Source organism: Nannospalax galili, unplaced genomic scaffold, assembly GCF_000622305.1.
Source record: "Nannospalax galili isolate Female #2095 unplaced genomic scaffold, S.galili_v1.0 scaffold3109, whole genome shotgun sequence".
NCBI classification, from domain to species: domain Eukaryota; kingdom Metazoa; phylum Chordata; class Mammalia; order Rodentia; family Spalacidae; genus Nannospalax; species Nannospalax galili.
In genome coordinates, this window is record NW_008358944.1 from 87608 (window position 1) to 110371 (window position 22764).

Consider the following 22764-nt stretch of genomic DNA (forward strand, 5'->3'; position numbering starts at 1 on the left):
CTGGCTTTTCCAAGCCAAACTGTTTTCTGACTGAATTGTTTCAACAGCTTGTGCAATACAACAGAAGAACCAAAAAGGAACCTCTTACTTGACCTTTTATGTGTAAACTTCATTCACTGATTCTATTGCATTAAATGCTGTCACATTTGTAGAAGTGAAAAGAACAATGTCAGTAGTCTAGATGTCAAGCCTTGAGAATAGAGAGCTGTCATTTCAAGTTGTCCAATTCTTTGCCCATGATTAAAAAATGAATATTTCAGATCAATGGGTGACAATCCCATTAGAGTGATAGCCTATGATATCAATTACCACTTCAGTTTCAATTTGGCTGGCTGGCCACAGGGTACCATTTCTCAGCTTTACTTGTGATGGGCTGGTTCTGTGAAGCATGACACCCTTAAATTGCTGCCCATTATCCAACTGTCATTACTTGTACTGCCTCAGAATTCTCTGAATCACAAGCAGCTACTGAGGTCAAGCTTTGCAACCAGAGGTATTGGACAAGTTGGCAAATTCTTTATATAAAGGCAAAGTTATTTATCTGATATCTGACTTTGAAAATCTAAAGTTTCCATTATCCTGACAGTATGTCAGTTTTGTGTAGGTATATTGATTTAATAATTTAAGAGGTTTTATCAAGGTGGCAGGGGGTTAAACGTATACTGTGTTTGCATTATTCAGAATGTTGCTTTATTTTTGGTCTCTATCATGCCAATAAAATAGTCTACTTAACTCCTCTCTGTATTTCACTATGCATAAAAAATTATTTCTATAAGCATAAAACACATAGCATTTAGCTTTGGATATGGCATGTTAAGTCCCTGAAAAAAAGCAAACGAAATGTCCTAGCTGCTGTCTATCTCTTAAGTATCCCAAGTCTGCTAATATGCCAAATGAGTCGAGCAGATACATTAAACAGGCCTATAATAAATGTTCAAAATTAAGAACTTCCAGTTTCCTGATGGATTTTTGTTTTTTGCTATCTCCATTCACATTTTTGCTTGAAATATGCTTTCAAAACAGTCATTAAGATGACTTCTGAAAAGCCCACACCTACACGTGGGTATATACTGTCCTTTTCCTAAGTTAATCTGTCTCTCTTTCTGAATGCCTGTAATTAAACCTATGTTAAAATAATAAACTCCAACTTTGCTTTAAAGAGCAACCCATTAAGCGAAGTGTGGCAACCCACACCTATACCAGCTATTGGAAGGAGGATCATGAATTTGAGAGCAGCCTGGACTACATTTCAAATTCAAGGACTACACAGGCTAAACAATGAGACCTTCAAACAAACACGTGCGTGCACGTGCATGCACACACACACACACACACACACACACACAAACACACATAGCCATTAGAAATTTTCTAAATAAAGCTATAGCATTTAAAACCTTTCTTTTATTCCTAATCTATTCATAAATTTAGACTGTAAACTTTTAATAAGGAATTATATTTCAAATTTCTCAAATTAAGGAACTGAGGGAAGGGAGTAAAAGGCCCAGTAAAGGAGTTTTGGTAGCCATTTGGACAAACCTGATACATCTTCCTAGAATATAATTTCATTGAAGATTTGGAAGAAAAAACAATTTAAAACTTAAGTTTAAATACATCAGGGGTAAAATACAAAACTAACTTTTAAACACTGATTTTAAACTAAGAAGTTATTACTTTGATCCCTATCTATGCAGATCTGCAGGAGGGGTAGTGCTAGGGAAAACCAATTCATTCTCTGATTCCTTTAGCAATATTTGTTTATTTATTTATTTATTTAGGTCTTTTTGAGACAGGGTCTCCCTGTAGCCCCAGGTGGCCTGGAAGTCACTTTGTAGACCAGACTGGCCTTAAACACACAGAGATTTGCCTGCCTCTGCCTCCCAAGTGCTGGGATTAAAGGCGTGTGCCACCACCCCCAGCTGCAATATTTATTTTTTAAAGAATTTTCTTGTTTCACATAAAAGGTTGAGAAAAATTGTTTCATTTTATGCAATAACTTTTAAAGGATCTCAGCACATTTTATAATTGAGGCCACTAACAGTATTTAAGGACCTTGGTTTGCAGTTAGCAAAAGCATTCAGAGCAGGGGATAATGGCGCGTCTTTCCTCACCAACCCTATGTATAAAATTTTGGTATTCTCAAGATCAAATGAATCAGTATTTTATTTGTTTACTTCACTTTTTAAAAATTTAATAACCACATGATTAGAAGAATTTCATCACAGGTTTAACATATTCAATAACAATTTCCAGAGCAAAGATACATCTCTTTCAAAAGTAGCTATAAATTTCTAGGTTCACCGTTGAAGTAATACTGTTATACATTATTGAACTCAGTATAAACCCTGTAAGACATAAAATTGAATGAGATTTTAGCATTTAAAAAAGATCTCCATTTCATTTTAAAATATATTGCTTCCTACAGAAAGACTCATTTTTCATGCTACTAACACTTAGATGTTTGCACAAGGGTCTCTAATCTCTATGTATCTGATTATTACTAGTCAATCAGTTACACTCAGAGCCTTGGCACCTGAGTATGAATATAAAGTCATCAGGTAGATTTCAATGGTAATGTTTATCACCTCTACTAATTAACATTAAGTAAATTTTTATGCTTCCTGCTCAAATATAACTCATTTTTTAAATTTGTTGATGTTTTTTGTGTGTATATCATACACAACATCCCAAGCTTATTCATCTATATACCCACTTCCCAAATGGCATCCTCCCATAGCCTCCCCTCCCCCAATGGAACCCATATACTGTCATCCCCGTTACTGTCCACTGTGTTGTCAGTGCCCCCAGCTGTTCCCCCATGCTTGTCCATCTACTGAATCCAGTCAGCCTATCTAGAGATCCTTGTTTTAGGAAGATTGGCTGTTCCTCATCTAGGAATAATCACTTGTCAATATTCCTTTAGGTAAGATTGGGGCCTGCTGTTCATTTTCCCAGTTCTATGCTGGGTTACTCTCTGGGAGTCTCTTGGGCCACCCTGGCCAACAACTCAAAGGAAGGTATCTCCTGTCTGGCATTGTTTCTTGTTATGTATCTTTTAGCTATACATATGGACGCTTAAAAAATTATATTGACTCCTTTAATTTTTGGTTATACTTTCCTTTTGGGTGTTTAAGACCCTACAGTTGGTCCAGGTAAATCAATTATTTTTACTCTTTAAGTTAAGGTTGTTTGAGGATCTGTTCCTCAGGGGGTCACATGGGCTTGAGAGGAGCCCCTGGCTCCTTTTTTTTACCAGTTCCATCTACGTGAAGATAAGTCAAAGGTCCTGCTCAACCGTGGCTGGCTTCACTTGTAAGCATGGAGGAAATGTTCCCTCTGGGTTGACCCTCCTCTTTGTAGACTGGACACAGGTTGAAGTCCATTAAGTGGGGTCTCCATGGCCTCCTTGATCAAGAGAACAGGTGATTCACCACAGTTACAGGACATTTTGAGAGATGCTCATAGTCCCCTGGAACTTAGTTGACCTAGGAGGGCAAGGAGCAAAAACTGTCCTTTATGTCTCTCTGACCAAATTAGTATAGGCCTCAAAGTATGGCTGTTAAACATCCAAGAAGGTTAGTTCCACCAGTCTGGTACTTTATAGTCTATGTGTTATGCCTGTATGTAGGTAAGTGCACCCTTGTCCTGCAGTGTCCGTGGAGGGCAGAAGAGGCTGTCGGATCCCCTGGAACTGAAGCTAAGGACAGTTGTTAGCTGCCATGTGGGTGCTGGGATTCGAACCCAGGTCTTCTGCAAGAACAGTCAGTGTTCTTAACTGTTGAGCCATCTCTCCAGCCCCCAGTCTGGTACTTTTAATTACCATGTGCCATGTAGATAAAGCTTGGGCAAAGACCAAACATTCTCAGATAAACCTTGCCTAGACAGATATAATCTTTGATCTAGTTGTATGTATAGTTTGTCAGTAGGTTGTTGGCCTAATATGGTTCCCTCTGGTTTTTTAAAACTAGCTAAGCATTATTTATCTCTCACATTGTCTAACCCTTCCACCATGGTTTCCTCATTTAAGGTGCCCCTATTTTTCCCATTTCTCCCTTAATAATACCCTTCTCCTATGGTCCCACCTCTCTAGAGCTCCTTTCCCATTATTCCCTAGGTTTCTTGTATAACTTTCCATCCCCCCTCCCCTTAAAATAACCCCATTTTTATCCATATCTCCCGTATTAACACCTGTTTCCTACTGTTCTTCTCTTTTAGATTCTTTCTTTTCCTTTACCTCTCTGGTTCCTTTTCATTGTCCTGGTGTCTGGATACTCACTTACCAGGATTTGGTGCTAGGATTCACACATCAGGGAGAACATATGTCGTCTTTTTTTGTTTTTTTTTCTGAGTCTGTGTTACTTCACTTAGTATAACAGTTTCTAGTTCCATCCATTTACCTGCAAATTTCATGATTTCATCTTTCTTTACTGCTGAGTAAAACTGTATCGTATAAATGAAACACATTTTCATTATCCACTCATCAGTTGAGGGACACTTAGGTTGCTTCTGTCTCTTAGCTATTGTGAAAAGAGCAGCAACAAACATGGATGTACAAGTGTCTCTGCAATAGGATGAGTTCTTTGGGTATATGCCAAGGGGTGGTATAACTGGGTCAAATGGTAGGTTCATCTGTAGTTTTTAAAGAGTTCCCCACACTGCTTTCCATAGGGGTTGAAAAAGTTTGCAGTCCTACCAGCAGTGGATGAGGGTTCCCCTTTCCCCACATCCTCTCCAACATTTGATATCATTTGTTCTCTTGATGTTAGCCAGTCTGACTGGGGTAAGATGAAATCTTAAAGTGGTTTTAATTTGCATTTCCCTAATTACTAGTGATGTTGAACACCTTTAAAGATGCTTCTTAGCCATCTTTATTTCTTCTTTTGAGAACTCTCTGTTCAGCTCCTTAGCCCCCCTTTTAATTGGGTTACCTCCTTTCTTGATTTTTTTGTTTTTTGAGTTTGTTATATATTCTGGATGTTAAACCTCTCTCAGATGTGCCACTGGTGAAGATTTTCTCCCATTCTTTGGGTTTTCTCTAATGAAGCTGTATTTTTAAAAAAACTCATTTCTAGCTTGTGTTTGGTAATAGTTTATCACAAAAAATAAAATCTTATATATTTTATTAAGCTGAATTTCATCAAACAGAAAAAAAATAGTACTGGATTCTAGAGAGGGGCAATACACACCCAAACTTTATCATGACCCCATGACTTTGTTCTAAAATAGTAACTCCAATTTTTCTCACAACACCAAACCAGACTAAAAGAAATAGTTAATTTAAAAGCAAAATAATATAAACACAAATGAATTGCATCTACTACTTGGATTATTTTGAAAAAAGATTTTTGTTAAGAAAAAAATTAACAGAAACAGAGAGAATGATACAATCAACTCTACATTCTGACCTTAACTAAAATCAGCAAGTCACATTTGTTCAACTTACTTTTAATCCGTATTTTGAATCTACAACAGTTATGATACCTGCAAAAGAATACGCAGCTTAGTCACTTAAAATTTTATCAGTATTTTACATAATAATACATAAATAATTGATTAGCATTATACAACTATACTTGAGAAGGAAGAGTAAACATCTTTCAGTTCATAAATGCTATTCATAAAGTATTTTTTCCTTATCAATGTGGTAATTTAACTAATTTCAGGAATCATTGAATATATTTCAAATATATACTGAATGTCTAGCTCTTTCTAAACAGCAAATTTATGAAATAAATTTTAAGATCATGAAAATAAAATTTCTTTTATGTTTAAAGTTTAGTCCAAATTAAAATATATTTCCTAAGAATGAAATGTGGCAAATTATACAAAACAGGTTATATTTATTTTCACATAATAAAAATCAGATTTTCTAAAATATTTAAAATACCGTTTACAGATCTAAGACATCTTAGTATACCTTACTCCTAATCTCTGTTACTAAACCTAGCTCACAAAACTGTTTTATATAGCAAGCACTGCTGAGCATGGTGGCACACATCTTTGGTCTCAGCACCTGGGAGGCAGAGGCAGGTGGATCTCCATGAGTTCAAGGCCAGCCTGGTCTATATAGTGAGTTCTAGGCCAGCTGGAGCTACAGGGAGACTCTGTCTCAAAAAGACCAAAAAGGAAAAAGGTGAAATGGCTGATCAATTACTTTAGCAACTTTGAAATATATACCAAATAATTTTTGAAAGTATAACAGCATAATTTAATGGCGTCTATGGAATTCGATTAGCTGCATGTGATATATATTACTACCCAATGAAGTCCAACTCTGCTGTATATTCTATGGTTTAAGGAAATGTAAGAAAGGGGAAAGAGATGGTAAAAGGAACAGGGATACAGATGCCTCACTAAGGAAGCGACATAAAGCTTATAAATTTATACAAATTGAAAAAATGATTAAATAAAGAGTATGTATATGTGTGTGCATATTTAATTCTTCAAGGAAAAATGAGCGCAAAAATATGGTCCTTACATTGCCTTGACTAAAATATAAGCCTCAAACACACTAAGTGCATAACAACAGAGGTCATAGGAAATCTACATTACATTTTAAAAGGAAAGCCTGAGTGGAAGTTCTGAACTAGAGCTGAGAGTTTGGACTTGATACTCTAGTTCTATCACTGTCTAAGGCTTGAGTATCCCTGTGAACAAAAAATGAATTCATCATAATTACTAAGCAACATTGAAAATAATGATGTAAAGAATTAAAACTGCAATATAAACAAAACAAGCTTAAACATAAAAATAAATTTTACTTAAAAAAAATTATTAACTTACCATCAAGATAAATATCACTGCCTAATTCTGCATCAACCCAAAATATAGAAGCCACAGCACCTGAAAATACATAACATGACATATTCAAATAAAAATACCTCTTCAAATTGTAAAACATGACTTTAATCTGTCTTAATTTGCACCAATGGAATTCGTGATGAACACATCACAAATTAAACCTGTACTCCCAATTTTTCGTGGAAATTACAGAGATAGAAGTTTTTATTTATAACCATTTCTACTGCTCTCCCTATTTCTAAGAAAAAAGTTAACACTTACAAATCAAGCAGCATGCTTCTACCAATGCCAAAACAATTTGCCAATTGATATTGTGAAACAATATGGACACAATAGCTGAGTACATACAGGACTTATTTTTTCTCATTTCCTAAACATGATAATCATACAATTCACACAAAAAAATGAATCATTATTCCCAAGGGCAAACAAAGCATAAATTAATTCTAAAAATTAATTGCCCCAAATAAATTAACTTGTAATTTATAGAAGAAAAAGAGCAAGAAATAAAATGATAAATTCTCTGGTATAATTAATTAATCCTCAGATATTTATTTAGTATTGGACATAAAACTTGGATCTGAAGAAAAATTATTTATAAGAAAGAAACTGAAACTTATTTTTGACAGGAACTGGTTTAACACCAAACCACATGTCCTGATTAGTGTCCCACAACACAAGAAAAAGAAAACTGACAGCAAGGAAAGTATTTGATTTTTCAAAGCCTCACCATTCCAGTTAGTGATGGTGCTGTCTAAAAGAATGAACGTAGGAGAAAACAAGGATATCTGAACTCATTCCACTGTCTAAAGCCGTCTACCTACCCTGACAAGATGTGGTCCCCCAAGCATCACTGTGTGTCAACAGTGAAATACCTGTCAGCTGTTTACAGTGATTACTCATGCAAGATATAGCAAGGGCCACAAGATCTAATGGTTTCCTGATACCTATTGATTTTTTCCCAAAGATTTAATAGTTTTCCAATTTGACTGAAATAGGATTTGTGAGTAACAGGAGCAGAATCAATGTCTGTCCTTTTCAAGGAAATTACTTTACCATGACAATTATTTAGCTTAGAACTAGAGAATGTCAGTCTCCTAAGCAAGAACCAGCTGAATTTCCAATAAGAATTTTTTTTTCACTTTCTTGGCTAAAAACATGATTTTAATTAATAAAGGAGAAAAATAAAATTTACTGCGTCATGACACTAAACAATAAGTCAAAAGAGAGTGCTAACTTTTTCACTCAGCCAAATACCTAAAATTATACAATTTCATAACTTTAAAAAAATAACTGATTGCTATTCAAATAAATAGCTTTTAGGTCTTACCACTAACATTTGCTTATTACTAAACCAAATTTTAAATTGTATTAGAGCTTTTATTCTAAATGATGTTACACTTGATATTACCCTTACAGGCTACACACACACACACACACACACACACACACACACACACACACACACACCACACACACACACACACACACACACACACTCGCCTCTTTGCCCCTCCTTTACACTCTTTTGAAGCTCTCTTTTTAAAATAATATTTTTATTTCAAGCTCTCTTTTCAGTCTAATTACCTATATTTCCATTTTTTTGTGCCCTTGCATTTCTTCACCTTCTCTCCTACACACACACACACACTTTAAACAAAACAAAACAAAACAAAGCAAAATAGGAATAGTAAAGATGAAAGATGAAACAGGTGCTTCTTCTTCCCAGTGAATATCAGATACTGTCTGAAGATATTTGGGTTGCACTAGGGATATGCTCTTGGTTTCTAAGTAGGCAGAAGCCAGGAATGCTATTAAATACCGTAAAATGCCAAGATAGTTCCTCTTTCCAGCAGAAAATCATCCAACCCAAAATGTCATTTGTATCAAGGCTGAGAAACTCTAAACTACATTACAGACTATCCCATCTTCAAAATCTAATAAAATAAAAATTTTTTAATTTAAATGTCAAAATTTTAGCATCAGAACAATGATAAAAAAGATGACTCTCCTTCCATAAATTTAGAACGGTAATCAAAATACAAAACAAAGTTCTCTGTAAGTTACTGCCCTTGTTCCTAACTCAATTCCCACCCCTAGTAGAGACTATAAGAGAACCATTTATGAAATCCTACCATTTATCAGAAATATCTCCCCACATGGCAAAAAGTAGAACTTAGGGTAAAGCAATAAAGGGAAACATCAATAACAACAGTTTTAAGAGGAAACATTTTTGACCATTTCTATGAAGGAAGTCATTTAGTAGGACTGGGAGCAAATGAACAAGAGTTCTGAGGTTTAATGATGCCCCTCACCAGGAAGTATTGGCTGTGTACCCCTAGACAGGTGGTATAAACCCAAAGGGGGCATATTAAGTATTAGGGGAGCACATGGCCAAATAGCCACATTATCCCACCTGTCTGTCTGGGACACCCATTTCCTTTAGCTTCCTTCTCCACATGCCCAATAATCTCCAGCTTTAAAACTAGTCTCAAGATAACCATGTTTGGGTAAGAGGTAAAATATTAAAAAGAATTCCTCATTAACACATGTAAGTAAATGAAAGTTCTCTGATCTTTCTACATCAAGCACAAATACACATTCATGATTACAGCAGAGGAAAAACAGAGAAAGATAAATATCAGGAAGGAGGGGGGAAACCAAAGAAATTAATAAGGAAGACAAATGGCATTCTGTAAGGAAACATAATCCAAGAAATCAAAGAAATTTTTAAAGCTCTTCATAGCAAAAACAAACAGAAAAACAAAACAAAGCCATCAAACAAAAACCAAAAAATCCCTGAAAACAATATAACCTGAATAAAAAAGATAGAAAGCAGTAATATAAAAAGAGAGTTTGTAACACAAATGAAATAAATTTGGAGTCAATTTAATAGCATTGCTTAAGCAATAAATTCATTTACAACAGGAAGGAACAGAAAAGAAACTAGTAGGAACAGAACTGACATCAAAGAAAACTTAAGATGATTAGAATAAATGTAGATGCAAAGGATAAATCAGAACAATTAGGATAGGGCTAAGGGTATAACTTAGTAGTAGAGCACCTACCTGTCTATCATGTGGAAAGCCTGGGAGGGAGGGAGGGAGGGAGGGAGGGAGGGAGGGAGAGAGAGAGAGAGAGAGAGAGAGAGAGAGAAAGAAATGTGGTAAGATGGCTCAGTGGGTAACGGTATGTGCTGCCAAGAACGACACCCTAAGTTAGATTCCTGGGACCCACATGGTAGCAAAAGAGAACTGACTCCTTCAGGTTGTCCTCTGATCACCACACATGTGCCCTGGTACACATGCTAACACACACACACACACACACACACACACACACACTATATATATATATATATGTGTGTGTAATTTTTAAAATTAGTTAAGAAAACAAAATAAAATTTAATATGAGAAAAATTGGTCTCGAGTATATACCCAATAATTAAGATGAAAAAAATTATTCATGGTAATAAAAAGAAAAATGTCTTTAAGTGAAGTGCAGAGTAGAAAGGACAAAATTAGAAGCAAAATACCCACATTACAAACAGGCTATGACGACTTAAAGCCTGACCCCAGTGACTTTTGGTGTATTATGCAAACACCTGGAGCCTAAAAAAAAAAAGAGGTCAGAAGAGGGTGTCAGATCCCCTGGAACTGGAGCTATGGACAGTTGTTAGCTGCCATGTGGGTGCTGGGATTCGAACCTGAGTCCTCTGCAAGAACAATCAGTGTTCTTAACCGCTGAGCCATCTCTCCAGCCCCTGAAGCCTAATTCTTAATGATACATGGTGCCCTGCCCCAAATGGCCTATCTCAAGAAAGGCAACTTCTGCTGTCTAATTTACTACTAAGACAGTGATACTCCAGCCTATTTACCCAGATACAGACCCCATACAAACGGGTCATAAGACAGTAACTGCTCCCTTAACTGTTAATAAAGAGAAATCCTACCCCATCACCTGCGGCCTCTTTGCAGTGTATTTCAATAAATTCTATTTGTCTTTTTGTCCACTGGGTAAATTCTTTATACTGCATCTCAGGTCTTAAGAGATGCCATTTTTTAGGACACAAAAAAATGAAAGGTATGTTGTAGTTGAGGGGGAAAAAATTCTGATGAATGCCACTTAGACGTACTTTATATTGCCGAATTTCAAAGAAAAAAATGATGCATTTTGTATAAGAAAGTCACCTTGGGGAGATGCTGATGTCCACAGACCTAAACTAATATAATAAATGTGAATACAATGTCCTAATGGAAGCCCTCCCAAAGGATAATAACCACCAAGTTCTTTTTCGAAAAGAACAAACATTATCAAATATTGGAACTCGAGACTACAGCACTCACATTTTTCCCGATAAAATATAAGGAGAAAACACTAGGTAGTAAAATTTAGCCACTCAAAAACTACTAGAAGGGGCTGTGGAGACAGCTCAGTTGGAAAAATGCTTGCCTTACGGCATGAGGACTGAAATTCAATGCCCAGAACCTACATTTATTTTTAAATATATATATGAAAGAGCCAAGCATAAATTTGTAATCTCAGCCCTGGGGAGGCAGAAACAGACAGGCAGATCCCTCCTGGGCTCACTGGCCAGCCAGCCTAGCAGGGTTTCAGGCCAGGGAGAGGCCCAGTCTCAAAAAACAAGAACAAGAACAAAAACAAAAACAAAAAAACCCCCACAAAAAACGGTAGGTCTGTTAGGGTAGTTGTGCATAACCCCCCTTAATTCCAGCAGAGAGGCAGGTGGATCGCTGGTCTACATAGTGAGCTCCAGGTCAGCTGGGGATACATAGTGAAACACTGTCTCAAAAAATAAAAATAGTGGCTAGAGAGATGTCTCAACAGTTAAGAGCACTCTTGCAGATGACCTGGGCTGGATTCCCAGCACCCACTTGGCAGCTAGCAACCATCTGTAACTCCAGTTCCAGGGGAATCTGATACTCTCTTCTGACCACCATGGACAATGTACTCATACACTAAATAATAAATATTTTTTAAGTAAAAATAAAAAATAAATTAGATGGTGCCCAGTTCTCTTCCAGCCTCCATATGCATGTACATACATCCCACACACAAACATTCATGTATATATATGCATATGCGCATACACACACACAAATACTACTCCTAGACAGTAATATCTGCAAAGCCCTAAAAGAAAGACATTGACCCAGAAATAGTGTATCTGGTCAATAATCTAAGTATAAAAACAAAAGGCAGGGGCTGGAGAGATAGCTCAGCAGTTAAGAGCACTGGCTGCTCTTGCAGAGGAATCACATTCAATTCCCAGCACCTACATAGTGGCTAACAACCGTCCATAACTCCATTTCCAGGGGAATCCAACACCCTTTTCTGACCTCAGCAGGCATTGCATGACACAGGTGCACTTACACATATGCAGACATACACATAAAATAATAAAAAAAAATTTTTTAAAGACAAATATTTTCAAGTAACAAAGTTTGTAAGAATTTAGAGGCTGTAGCACCTACAACTTAATTAAAACATGTAGTTTATGTTCACTTAATGGTCTTTGTAATCTTGTTTTTCTCCTTAATTTATCTCTCTTGTGATATCAAGTACCTCTTTGATATTTAGCAAGTCCTTCATTTGCTCTTCAGTTTCTCTTTCTTCTGTTAGATTCAAATAAAATTGTTGGTTATTGTCAAAACACGACAAAGAATGGTATTCTACTGTCTAAAACAATTTTTGTCTATTTAAGACAGCTTCACAAGTGTATAGAAAAGGGCTTCCCAAATTACTGCCAGTGTAAGAATGAGCTGCAGTTCTTACTAAAAGCCTTGCTGGGGGTCTGGAGAGATGACCCAACAGTGAAGAGCACTGGCTGCTCTTGCAGAGGATGGTAGCTCAATTCCCAGCACCTACATGGCAGCTAATAACTGTTCATAACCTCAGTTCCAGAGGAATGCAGTGCCCTCTTCTGACCACCATGGGTACTGCATGACATGGGCACACATACACATAAAATAAAAATAATAAATACTTAAAAGGCTTTTCTGGGCCCTACCTACAGAGATAGTGATTGAAGAGGCCTGGGTTGGGGCTCAAAGCATTTCTAACAAGCTCCTAAATTACTGACGCTGCCATTTAACACACCATATCAAGCAGCACCATCATAAAGAGATCTCTAGAATAGAATTTACCCACTTGTATTTCATGGTAATGATACAGGATATCTGATTGGTTTTCTTGTTACATTTTTTTTAACTTTCTCCTTTGTATGATTTATGTATTTTTTATTTTTCTATATTGAATGTTCCACCTTTACTCAAATAATAAAACTTTGTTCTAAGGAAAGTTAAAAGAAACAACTCTTTTTTAAATTTTTTGGTCTTTTTGAGACAGGGTCTCCCTGTAGCCCAAGCTGGTCTGGAACTCACTACTTAGACCAAGCTGGCCACAAACTCACAGAGATCCACCTGCTTCTGCCTCCCAGGTGCCAGATAGGATGTGTACCACCACACCAATCCCAATGTTTTATACCTACAATTGTACAAAAGCTTACAGACCTTAATTTTTTTCTCTGAAACTTTTTTCAGTAAACTCACTCTGAAGGTAATACTAGATTATCTCTATTAAGTGACAAAATTAGCTATGATGAAAGAAACCATTATTTTAATAAAAAACATTCATTATATTTTCCTCTTACCAGATTCAAGTTAATTTATTATGCAATACCAACTTATTAAAGTACCATCACCAGTCAAACTCATCAGAAATGTGTGGAAACTTACGGAAAATCCTTGTCTATCATAAGATCAAAATAGCTCCAACCTAATACTACTTTGATGACACAGAGGAAATGTTATTACAAAACACTTTGAATTAAAAAAAAAAAAACCCACTGATTATATTCCAAATCTCTTCAATACTTCTTTTAGACCACTGTGAACTAAAGTTCTGGAAAGAGGCTGCACCTTGCACTGAGTATTCTACAAAAGCTGATGAACTGAGAACTTCAATTTCAGAGGTTGGAATGCTGCAAGTCCAGAACCTAGTTACAACTGACCTTGGGCTCTCATTAGCCTCTTTTAACAGCTATTCCCTGTCCACCTCTGTGTCTGACCTCACATACTTTTGACTATTGCATGAACCTTTCTGGGATGTTATTAACAGAATTCCTAGTTTCTACCAACTCAAAAGCTACCAATGTGGTCAGATAGCATCTAGGGCAGAGTTCCCGGTTTGCTGTAACCTGCCTACCTGGTGTACCCACTACTGTATTTTAAATTGCTTTACTTATATGACTTCTCTTTGTTCTGTATTTGTTTACAGTAATAAAAACTCCATGAAATTGTTACCACATTGGAATATGGAATTTGCAGTAACATGAATATGTGTTCCTGGGCTATTGTCACTCATATTTGGCTCCAGAATAAACTCTTTCTTATTCCCTTTGAAGTGAGAGCCGTGTCTTTTACATTACTACCACTAAGACCTTTTTAATAACTTAACCCTCCAAACCCTAATGCCACAAACCAGTTGAAAAAAAAAAAAGTATCAGTATGAGTAAAACTCACAAAAGTATTAAATGTTATACAAACTAGGAATAAAAATTTTTACTCTGAAAAAATTTATCTAAAAATTATTTGAGAAAATAAGGACTTATTTACAATTAGAGTTTGCTAAGAAGGGAACAGAAACTCAGGTACAGGTCAACTTTATGTAGCTTTCTATGGGGAAGTTTAGATGTAATTCTACTCAGAGGTTAAAAAAACTTTATAGGGGCCAACAAGATGGTTCAGTGGGTAAAGGCACCTGCCACCAAGTCTGACAACCGGAGTTTGATCCCCAGAACCTACATGGTGGAGAGAAAGAATTCACTCTCACAGACTGCCCTGACTCTATTCATGTGCCATGGCACATGTGTCCCTATGCAAATACACAAACACAAACTAAAATAAATATTCAGAATTTTTTATGATAATAATTAATTCTACACTTGGAAAAAGACTCAGTAAATTTGATAAAACTATGTACACCTGATACTTGGCAGCATTTATAAATAAAATCAATTTTAATAGAAAACCAAAACAGTAACAATGAATTTTTAGGAATATATACTGCTAGTATTAGAGTCCAAAAACCTTTATCTAGCTCTCAACTACCCTCTAAGAAGACTGTATTAGAAACTAACCAGGAGGCTGGGAGTACAACTCAGTGGTAGAACAAGTGCTTAGCAAGGAAGAGCCCTGGATTCATTCTCAGCAACAATTAAAAAGAAGGTGAAGAGATAAAGTCTTTAAATAATATAATCAATCAAATATACACTAAGAATGCTTCCATTTTTCCTTTATTTCCTTTTCTTAAAAAAATTAATTTGTGAGGTTGGAAAGAATGCCTAGCAATTAAGAGCACTTACTGCTCTTCCAGAGTTCAGTTCTCTGCACCCATGTCAAGTGGCTCACAGCCACCTGTCACTCCAGTTCCAAGGCATCCAGTAGTCACCTTCTTCTGGCCTCAGAGGTATGTGCATATACACGGCATACACTCACACATGCATACACATACACATCAACAAAAATAAATCTTTATAAAAATAAAATAATTTGTTCCTACCAATAACTCTAAAATTTCTAATTCTATTAATAAAGTCTCAATAAGCATACAAATTTTTCTATGGTACAAGCCAGAATTTTTCTTTTGAACAACAACAACAATAAAATTAAATCTGCAGTAAAGTTTTATGGCTGGACAGATGATTCAACATGTAAAGCACCTGTCATGCAAGTGTGAGGATCAGAGTTCAGCTCCCCAAACCCCACATGAAAGCTGTGTGGGCACAGCTGCCCACCTGCAAGCCTATCATGCAGGAGTTAAATATGGGGAATCCTAGAGAGAACTCGCTGGAGCTGCGGGCTAGCAGATCAGCTGAAATGGCAAGCTCAGGTCTGGCTTCAGTGAGAGACCCTGTTCAATATACGGAGAAGAATGAATGAGGAAGACACCTCATGTCAATCTCAGGCCTCTACATGCACACACAAATATCTGCACATGCTCCCCCCCCAAAAGAGTCCATATACATGTACATGGATACACACACAAACAAATAAATAAATAAGGGACTAGGGATGACTCAGAGGTTAAGAGAACAAACTGTTCTTGCAGAGGACCCAGGTTCAATTCCCAGCACCCACATGGCAACTAACAACTGTCCGTAACTCCAGTTCCAGGGGATGCAACGCCTCTTCTGGCCTCTGCAAGCACTACACAACACAGGTACACTTACACATACAGGCATTACACTCGTAAACAAAAAATAATAAAAGTAAATAAAATAAAGCTTTAAAATTCATTCTAAATATTTCTCTAACATATAAAAGAATTATATGCTGCTTATAAATGCAGATTCTTACCAGGATCTGCTAATCCAGTGGTCTCTAAAAGTATGTAATCAAATTTCCCTTTCTTCTGCATCAAATTCTCAATAGCTCTAAGGCCATTATCCCTGGAGGACCAAAACATACCATTAATTGATTATCTGAACATTTTAAAATGATCTTTATAAATACCTTAAAATACAGTCAATAACACAAAAACATTCTTAGGCACATGCGAATTTAACTTCTTCCTAGGCTTCTAAAAAATGTTCAATATTTACCCATGGCAAGAGGAAAACAGGTGCAAATACAGACAGGTAAAAAGAAACGACATGTGTAATAAGCTAATACTTTACTAAAATTAAAAGCAAAGGGAACTTTACCTGACAAAAGTCAGTATATATTTTTTTCAGTTTTTCTTAAAATATTTTTTATTTATTATTTTTATTTTATGTGTATGCATGTATAACCTGCATGTAAGTAAGTGCACCCATGTCATGCAATGCCAGTGGAGGACAGAAGAGGCTGTTGGATCCCCTGGGACTGGAGTTACGGACAGTTGTTAGCTGCCATGTGGGTGCTGGGATTTGAACCCGGGTCTTCTGCAAGAACAACCAGTGTTCTTAACCACTGAGTCATCTCTCCAGCCCCTATTTTTTTTTCAGTTTTGTAAAAGAATATCAGTATTTAAAATAACAATGAACTTTACTACCTACAGTAGTTTAATATAACAGCTACAGTGGCACTGTCATTACGTACCATTTAACTCTATTCTGAATTAAGGTACAAAGCATAATTTCCTTTTATTTATTTTGTGTATGAGTGCTTTTCCCATATATACGTAAGTGCACCATGTCACCAACGACGTACATGCACTGCCCATAGAAGCCAGAAGAGGGCACTGGATACACATGGAATTGGAGTTACAGACCTTTGTTAGCCACCATGTAGGTGCTGGGAACCAAACCAGGGTCCTCTGTAACAGCAGCCAGCCAACACTCTTAACTGCTGAGCCATCCCTCACTATGGTGCTCAAGTTGGCCTGGAACTGTCAATCTTGCCTCCACCTCCCAAATGCTGGGATTACAGGTATTTATCACCATGTGCAACTGTTTTTTATTCTTATAATACCAAAAGTTAAGGAAAATATTGAATGTATTGCATTTTGGTTTAAAAAGTCTATTATGACTTCATCCAAATAAATTTGACTCAGTGTCAAATATCTAAGACAGTAAATAATGGAGAAATATAATTCACTATAATATAGAAAAATCAATAGTACATGCATTAATTCCCATAATTTATCCAAGAAATATTTAAAATGCTACTATATATCAGATGCTCTTCCAGGACTATGGCAACTTAGTAAACTAAAAAGACACTGCCCATGGAGACTTAATCACTGACATAAGGCTCTGTCTCTCTCTTGCTCTGTGTGTGTGTGTGTGTGTGTGTGTGTGTGTGTGTGTGCTAACACGTGTGTATGCCCATGCACATGTATGCTAGTGCTAAGGATTGAACACAGGGCTTCACCTATGCTAGACAAGCACTCTAACACTAAGCAACATCCCCAGCTCTCTTTTCACTTTTTATTTTGAAAGTCTCATTAAGTTGCCCAGGTTGGCCTTGACTCAATTTGTAGCCTAAATAAGCACTGAATTTGGGATCTTCCTGCCTCAGACTCCCAAGTAGCTAGAATTACAAATCTATGTCACAAGGTCACTTAGGTCTTCAAGCTTGTGTGGCAGGCACTTTACCAACTGAGACATCCCCCAGTCCATGGTTGTTTTCTTTTATGACAATAATTTCTTTTTTATTTTAAAAAGGCTGAATGCTTAGAAATAAGACTAATGCAATGACATATTAAACTCAGAATAATCATTTTTACACATAAAACATTGAAAACAATTTTTTTAAATTCAATGAAAGAGAAAAAGCATTAGGACAGACAGAAAATAGAGCAACACTTTAAGAAAACACATTCTAATCAAAGTATTTCCTATTTGAAAATAGAACAGCACAAGCTATGTAAATTCAGTTAAATTACACGAGAAAATCAAAGCTGGATTTATAATCACTAGACAATTTTAGTAAGCCAGCAAGCATATAGCAAAACTAGTCCTTACTTCACTGAACAGCAGAGGCAACCATTTCCAAGTTCTAGCCACTCTTCATAGAGCTCTCCATCTTGACTAACAGCTAAGGATTTCTCTACTGCACTCCCTAGAAAAATTAACAGGCAGTCTTTAGAGTCTGTTCCATAGCCAAGCCAAAAACAAGAAGGATGCTCAGAAATAGAGCAGATTTCAAAGCAGAAACTACATTTTATAATTTTTTATTCTTTCATCCTAATCACGTACCCTCAATATTTAAATTACAGTACATCTTTAGTATTTCTTTATGTAAGATTTAAGTAGAGCCAGGCAGGTACATACTTGTAATCCCAACACTGCCTGAGGCAGAAGGATCTGGAGTTTAAGATACACATGGGCTTGGCACTGGAGAGATGGTTCAGTGGTTAAGAGCACTGGCTACTCTTGCAGAGGACCCAGAGTCAGTTCCCAGCACCCACATAGAGGCCAACAACTGTCTACGACTCCAGTTCCAGGGGATCCAATCCCTCTTTTGGCTTCCACGGGCATTGTACACACATGCTGCACTTAAATACATGCAAACATGTATACACATAAAATTTAAAAAGAAAAAAAGATACACATGGGCTACAAAGCAAGTTCCAGATCAGTGTGAGCTATCTCAAAAAAATTAGATAAACAAGCCAGGGATGGTGGTGTACGCCTGTAATCCCAGCACTTGGGAGGCAGAGATGGGTAGATCTCTGGTTCAAGGCCAGCCTGGTCTACACAGTCAGTGTCAGGACAGCAGACCCCATCTGAAAAAGACCAAAAAAAAAAAAAAATGAACAGAGGTTAAAGAGATGGCTCAATGGTTAAGAGTATTTGCTGCTCAGTTCCTAGCACCCACATTGGGTGGTTCACAATTGCCTGTAACTAGGGAATCCAACTCTCTTCTGGTCTCTGTAGGCACAGGCATGCACACGTGCATGAGCACACATGTGCACACACACTCTTCTGGTCTCTGTAGGCAGAGGCATGGGCACTGGTGTGAGCACACTCACACACATACGTGCACGCGCATGCGCGCACACACACACACACACACACACACACACACACACAAAATCTTTAAAAACTAAATAAACCAATCATAGTGGTACATGCCTTTAATCCCAGGCTGGCCTCCATCTCACAGCAATCTGCCTGCCTCTGCCTATCAAGTGCTGAGATTAAAGGCGTGCACCATCACACCCGGTTCCATTTTGACAAAGGTTTCTGGCCCAAGTATCATGTGCTCATTAAAAAATTAAACTTTTAGTCAAATACACAAATTTCCTAGTAATGTTTACATGGGTAATAAATACATAAGATGCTTATCTTTTTTTAAAGAATATTTTATTTATTATTTTTATTTTATGTGTATGAGTGTTATGCCTACATGTATGTAAGTGTACCCGCGTCATGCAATGCCCAGAGGTCAGAAGAAGTCAGATCCCCTGGAACTGGAGTTACATGTGGGTATTGGGAACCAAACCCAGGCCCTCTGCAAGAATGGCCAGTGCTCTTAACCACTGAGTCATCTCTCCAGCCCCTACAAGATGCTTATAGAGTTCAGATGCTTTATGTTCACTGTACCAAAGCAAGAAGAAGGAAAAGAAAAAGGTGCTATGGATACAGTTTCTATTCATATTTTAGTTAGGTGATGAGAACATTGCAGAATCCAGGCTATCTAAAACATTGATAAAACATGAAAGTACTGAGAATTTTTGAAAGAAACAAGGTTAAAGTCACCCTCTCAAAAATGAAGGAAAATGGTAAGAAATAGTAATTAAATGTAACCAGTATACAACAGAAAACCAGTTAATAAAAAGCTAGTAAAAGACTATCAGAAATCTTACAGTTTTTAATGACTAGATGTATAATTCAGAGAGTACTTTCTTAGCATATAGGAAGCGTTACACCAAAACTAATTAAAGAAATAAGCTTTATAGTTATTTTGTTTACTTCTGTCTGGTGTGTGTGTGTGTGTGTGTGTGTGTGTGTGTGTGTGTGTTTGAGTATGTGAGCTACCAGAGGTTCTCTTGTCTCCCCCTCTCATCTCAGCACAGCTGGGATTACTGGGATTACAGACCCTGCTACGGCATCCAGCCTTGGCTATCAGGCTGAAGCCACTAGTGTTTTTACCCACTGGGCCATCTCTCCAGCTGGATTTTAATTTTGTTTAAAAGAACTTTCTTCTTTTATATACTGAAACTGGAAATCACGTTTCACTAATAGGTATCTCATGCTGCTCATAAAGCTTTGCTGTTTTACATACTTATATCTGAAAAGATAAAAATAATTTAAGCAATACTCTAACAATTACTTTTTTTGGCTAAAAGTAAGATTTTATTAAGTTCACATGCATGAAGAAAAGCAAACTTTTTATAATTTTATAAATTATCTAAGTATTGTGTCTAACTCTGCAGTGCAGATCTTTTTATCAGATTAATTTTAAAGGAGAAAAATGAAAATTTAAACACACGCACTCTTACAGATAATTTGAATGCTTAAGGATGAAGACCATATGCTTATTTTTAAAATCTTTACCTTAACTGCTTTAGGGATAGATTTTTACAAGCTGAACTTACTATATCTGAAGGATTTTCAAATATTTTTCATAAATTGCAATATACAATTAAAAAAAGAAAAAAAGCTGGGCATAGTGGTGCAAGCCTTCAATCCCAGCACTCAGGAAGCAGAGGCAGGTGGATCTCTGTGAGATTGAGGCCAATCTGGTCTACATATCAAGTTCCAGACCAGCTGGGGGTACAGGGAGACCCACCAACTTTCATGTATCAAGATTTTTACTTGTAAAATCATTTATTTCATGTAAAAAAAAAACTAATTTAATTCTATTAGTGTCCTGGTTACTTTCAGTTATCAACTTGGCACACAAGGGAACAGGGAATTTTAACTGAGGAACAGCCTCCGTAAGACTGGCCCATGTGCCGTCTACAAGGCATTTTCTTAATTGCTGATTAATGTAGGAAGGCTCAGCCCACTGTGGGCGATGCCATCCCTGGGCAGGTGGGCCTGGGCTGAATAAGAGAAGTAGCTGAGCAAGGCAGTAAGCAGCATTCCTCCATGGTCTCTATTTCAGCTCCTGCCTCTAGAGTCCTGCCTTGACTTCCTGCCCTGGCTTCCCTTCATAATGAACTGTAAGCTGTAAGGTAAAATAAACCCTTTCCTTCCCAAGTTGTTTTTGATCAGAGTGTTTTATCACAGCAATAGAAAGTTAATTAGAACAGTTAGTATCCAAAGTCATGCAAAATAAAAATTTTATAGAAGCTATCTGAGTCTATTAGTCCAAACCCATACAAAATGGTCTTGTAAAAATTAATCTGACTTTTTTGAAATTATCCATAGTGGCCTCATATTATAACACTGTCCATTCTTATTTTTAAATAGTTATCCATTCATCAGTGAAATAAACAGTCCTATATATTCTTGCAACATTAAAGAACTTTACTTACCTTCTCCAAATTCATTTAAAATGACTGCTATTCTTTTACTATGTTGCTCTGTCAAAATGTAGTTCAGAAGTGTTGTCTTTCCAGCACCTATAAAATATATTAAAGCAACAAAATTCAAACACAAATTTTCAAGGCACAAAAATGGATGTAAAAAGTCTTAATGGTTCTAAGAATTTAAGGTGCCATTTTTCAATATTCAACAATAGCATAGAAGACTTTATGTAAAAGATCAGAGTGGAGCTGGAGAGATGGCTCAGTGGTTAAAAGCACTGGCTGCTCTGGCAGAGGACAGGGTTCAGTTCCCAGCACCCACATGGTGGCTAACAACCATATAGAACTCCAATTCCAGGGATCCAGTGCCCTCTTCTGGCCTCCATGGGCATTGCACACACATGGGACACTTACATACATGCAGGTCAACCTTCATGCATTAGGAAAAAAAAAAGATTAGAATGATCTTTGAAAGCTATTACATTAAGCTTTATGTATATTTTATAAATATTTACAAATAATTTTACAAGTTGAATCAGTTTTCCAATTTAACATGACTAAAATAGTATCTTCTTCATAACTTGTCAAACAGTAATATAAGGGCATCTAAAACTTATATTTAATAAGAAATTAATCACTTCTAAGAAATAAGGCATGTCATTTATAAAATATAAAATATGTAAGTCCTTTTCATGATGACTTTTCTCAACCAAGAGTACTTGGTTACTTCCCTAAAGTTAGCATATACAAACCTGTCTTTTATTTCAATATCCATTAACAAGACACAAACTCAGATTAATTATATGGCTATTTTAGTGTGCTTAAGCAATCTATAAGTATAAAATTGATTTTATGAAATGGAGTACAGAGGTAGGAAGTGTTAACAGTATCAGTAGATATTCATAAAGCTATACTAACTTTATCCACTAGGTGGCATAACTAACCTAGTTTGCTTATCTTAAGAAAAACATTTTTCTGTGAACAAACCATTATGAAGTTCAGAACAGAATTAAAAAAAAAAAAACACCTTAACTACCA

At 36.5% G+C, this 22764-nt stretch overlaps 1 protein-coding gene across 5 annotated transcripts in view; it reads right to left on the minus strand.

Annotated features, from left to right (window-relative positions):
- The window catches only part of LOC103725290 (COBW domain-containing protein 1), a 66730-nt gene that overhangs the window by 41424 nt on the left and 2542 nt on the right, over positions 1-22764 (minus strand). For 4 of the 5 annotated variants that reach the window (XM_029558393.1, XM_029558392.1, XM_008822614.3 and 1 more), the window contains exons 2-6: positions 21736-21822; positions 18272-18368; positions 16182-16273; positions 6784-6843; positions 5444-5481 (exon numbers count right to left, since the gene is read on the minus strand). In XM_029558393.1, the coding sequence (XP_029414253.1) occupies positions 5444-5481; positions 6784-6843; positions 16182-16273; positions 18272-18368; positions 21736-21822 (374 nt within the window). The remainder of the gene's footprint in view (positions 1-5443; positions 5482-6783; positions 6844-16181; positions 16274-18271; positions 18369-21735; positions 21823-22764) is intronic. The other variant, XM_008822616.3, reaches the window with a different exon arrangement.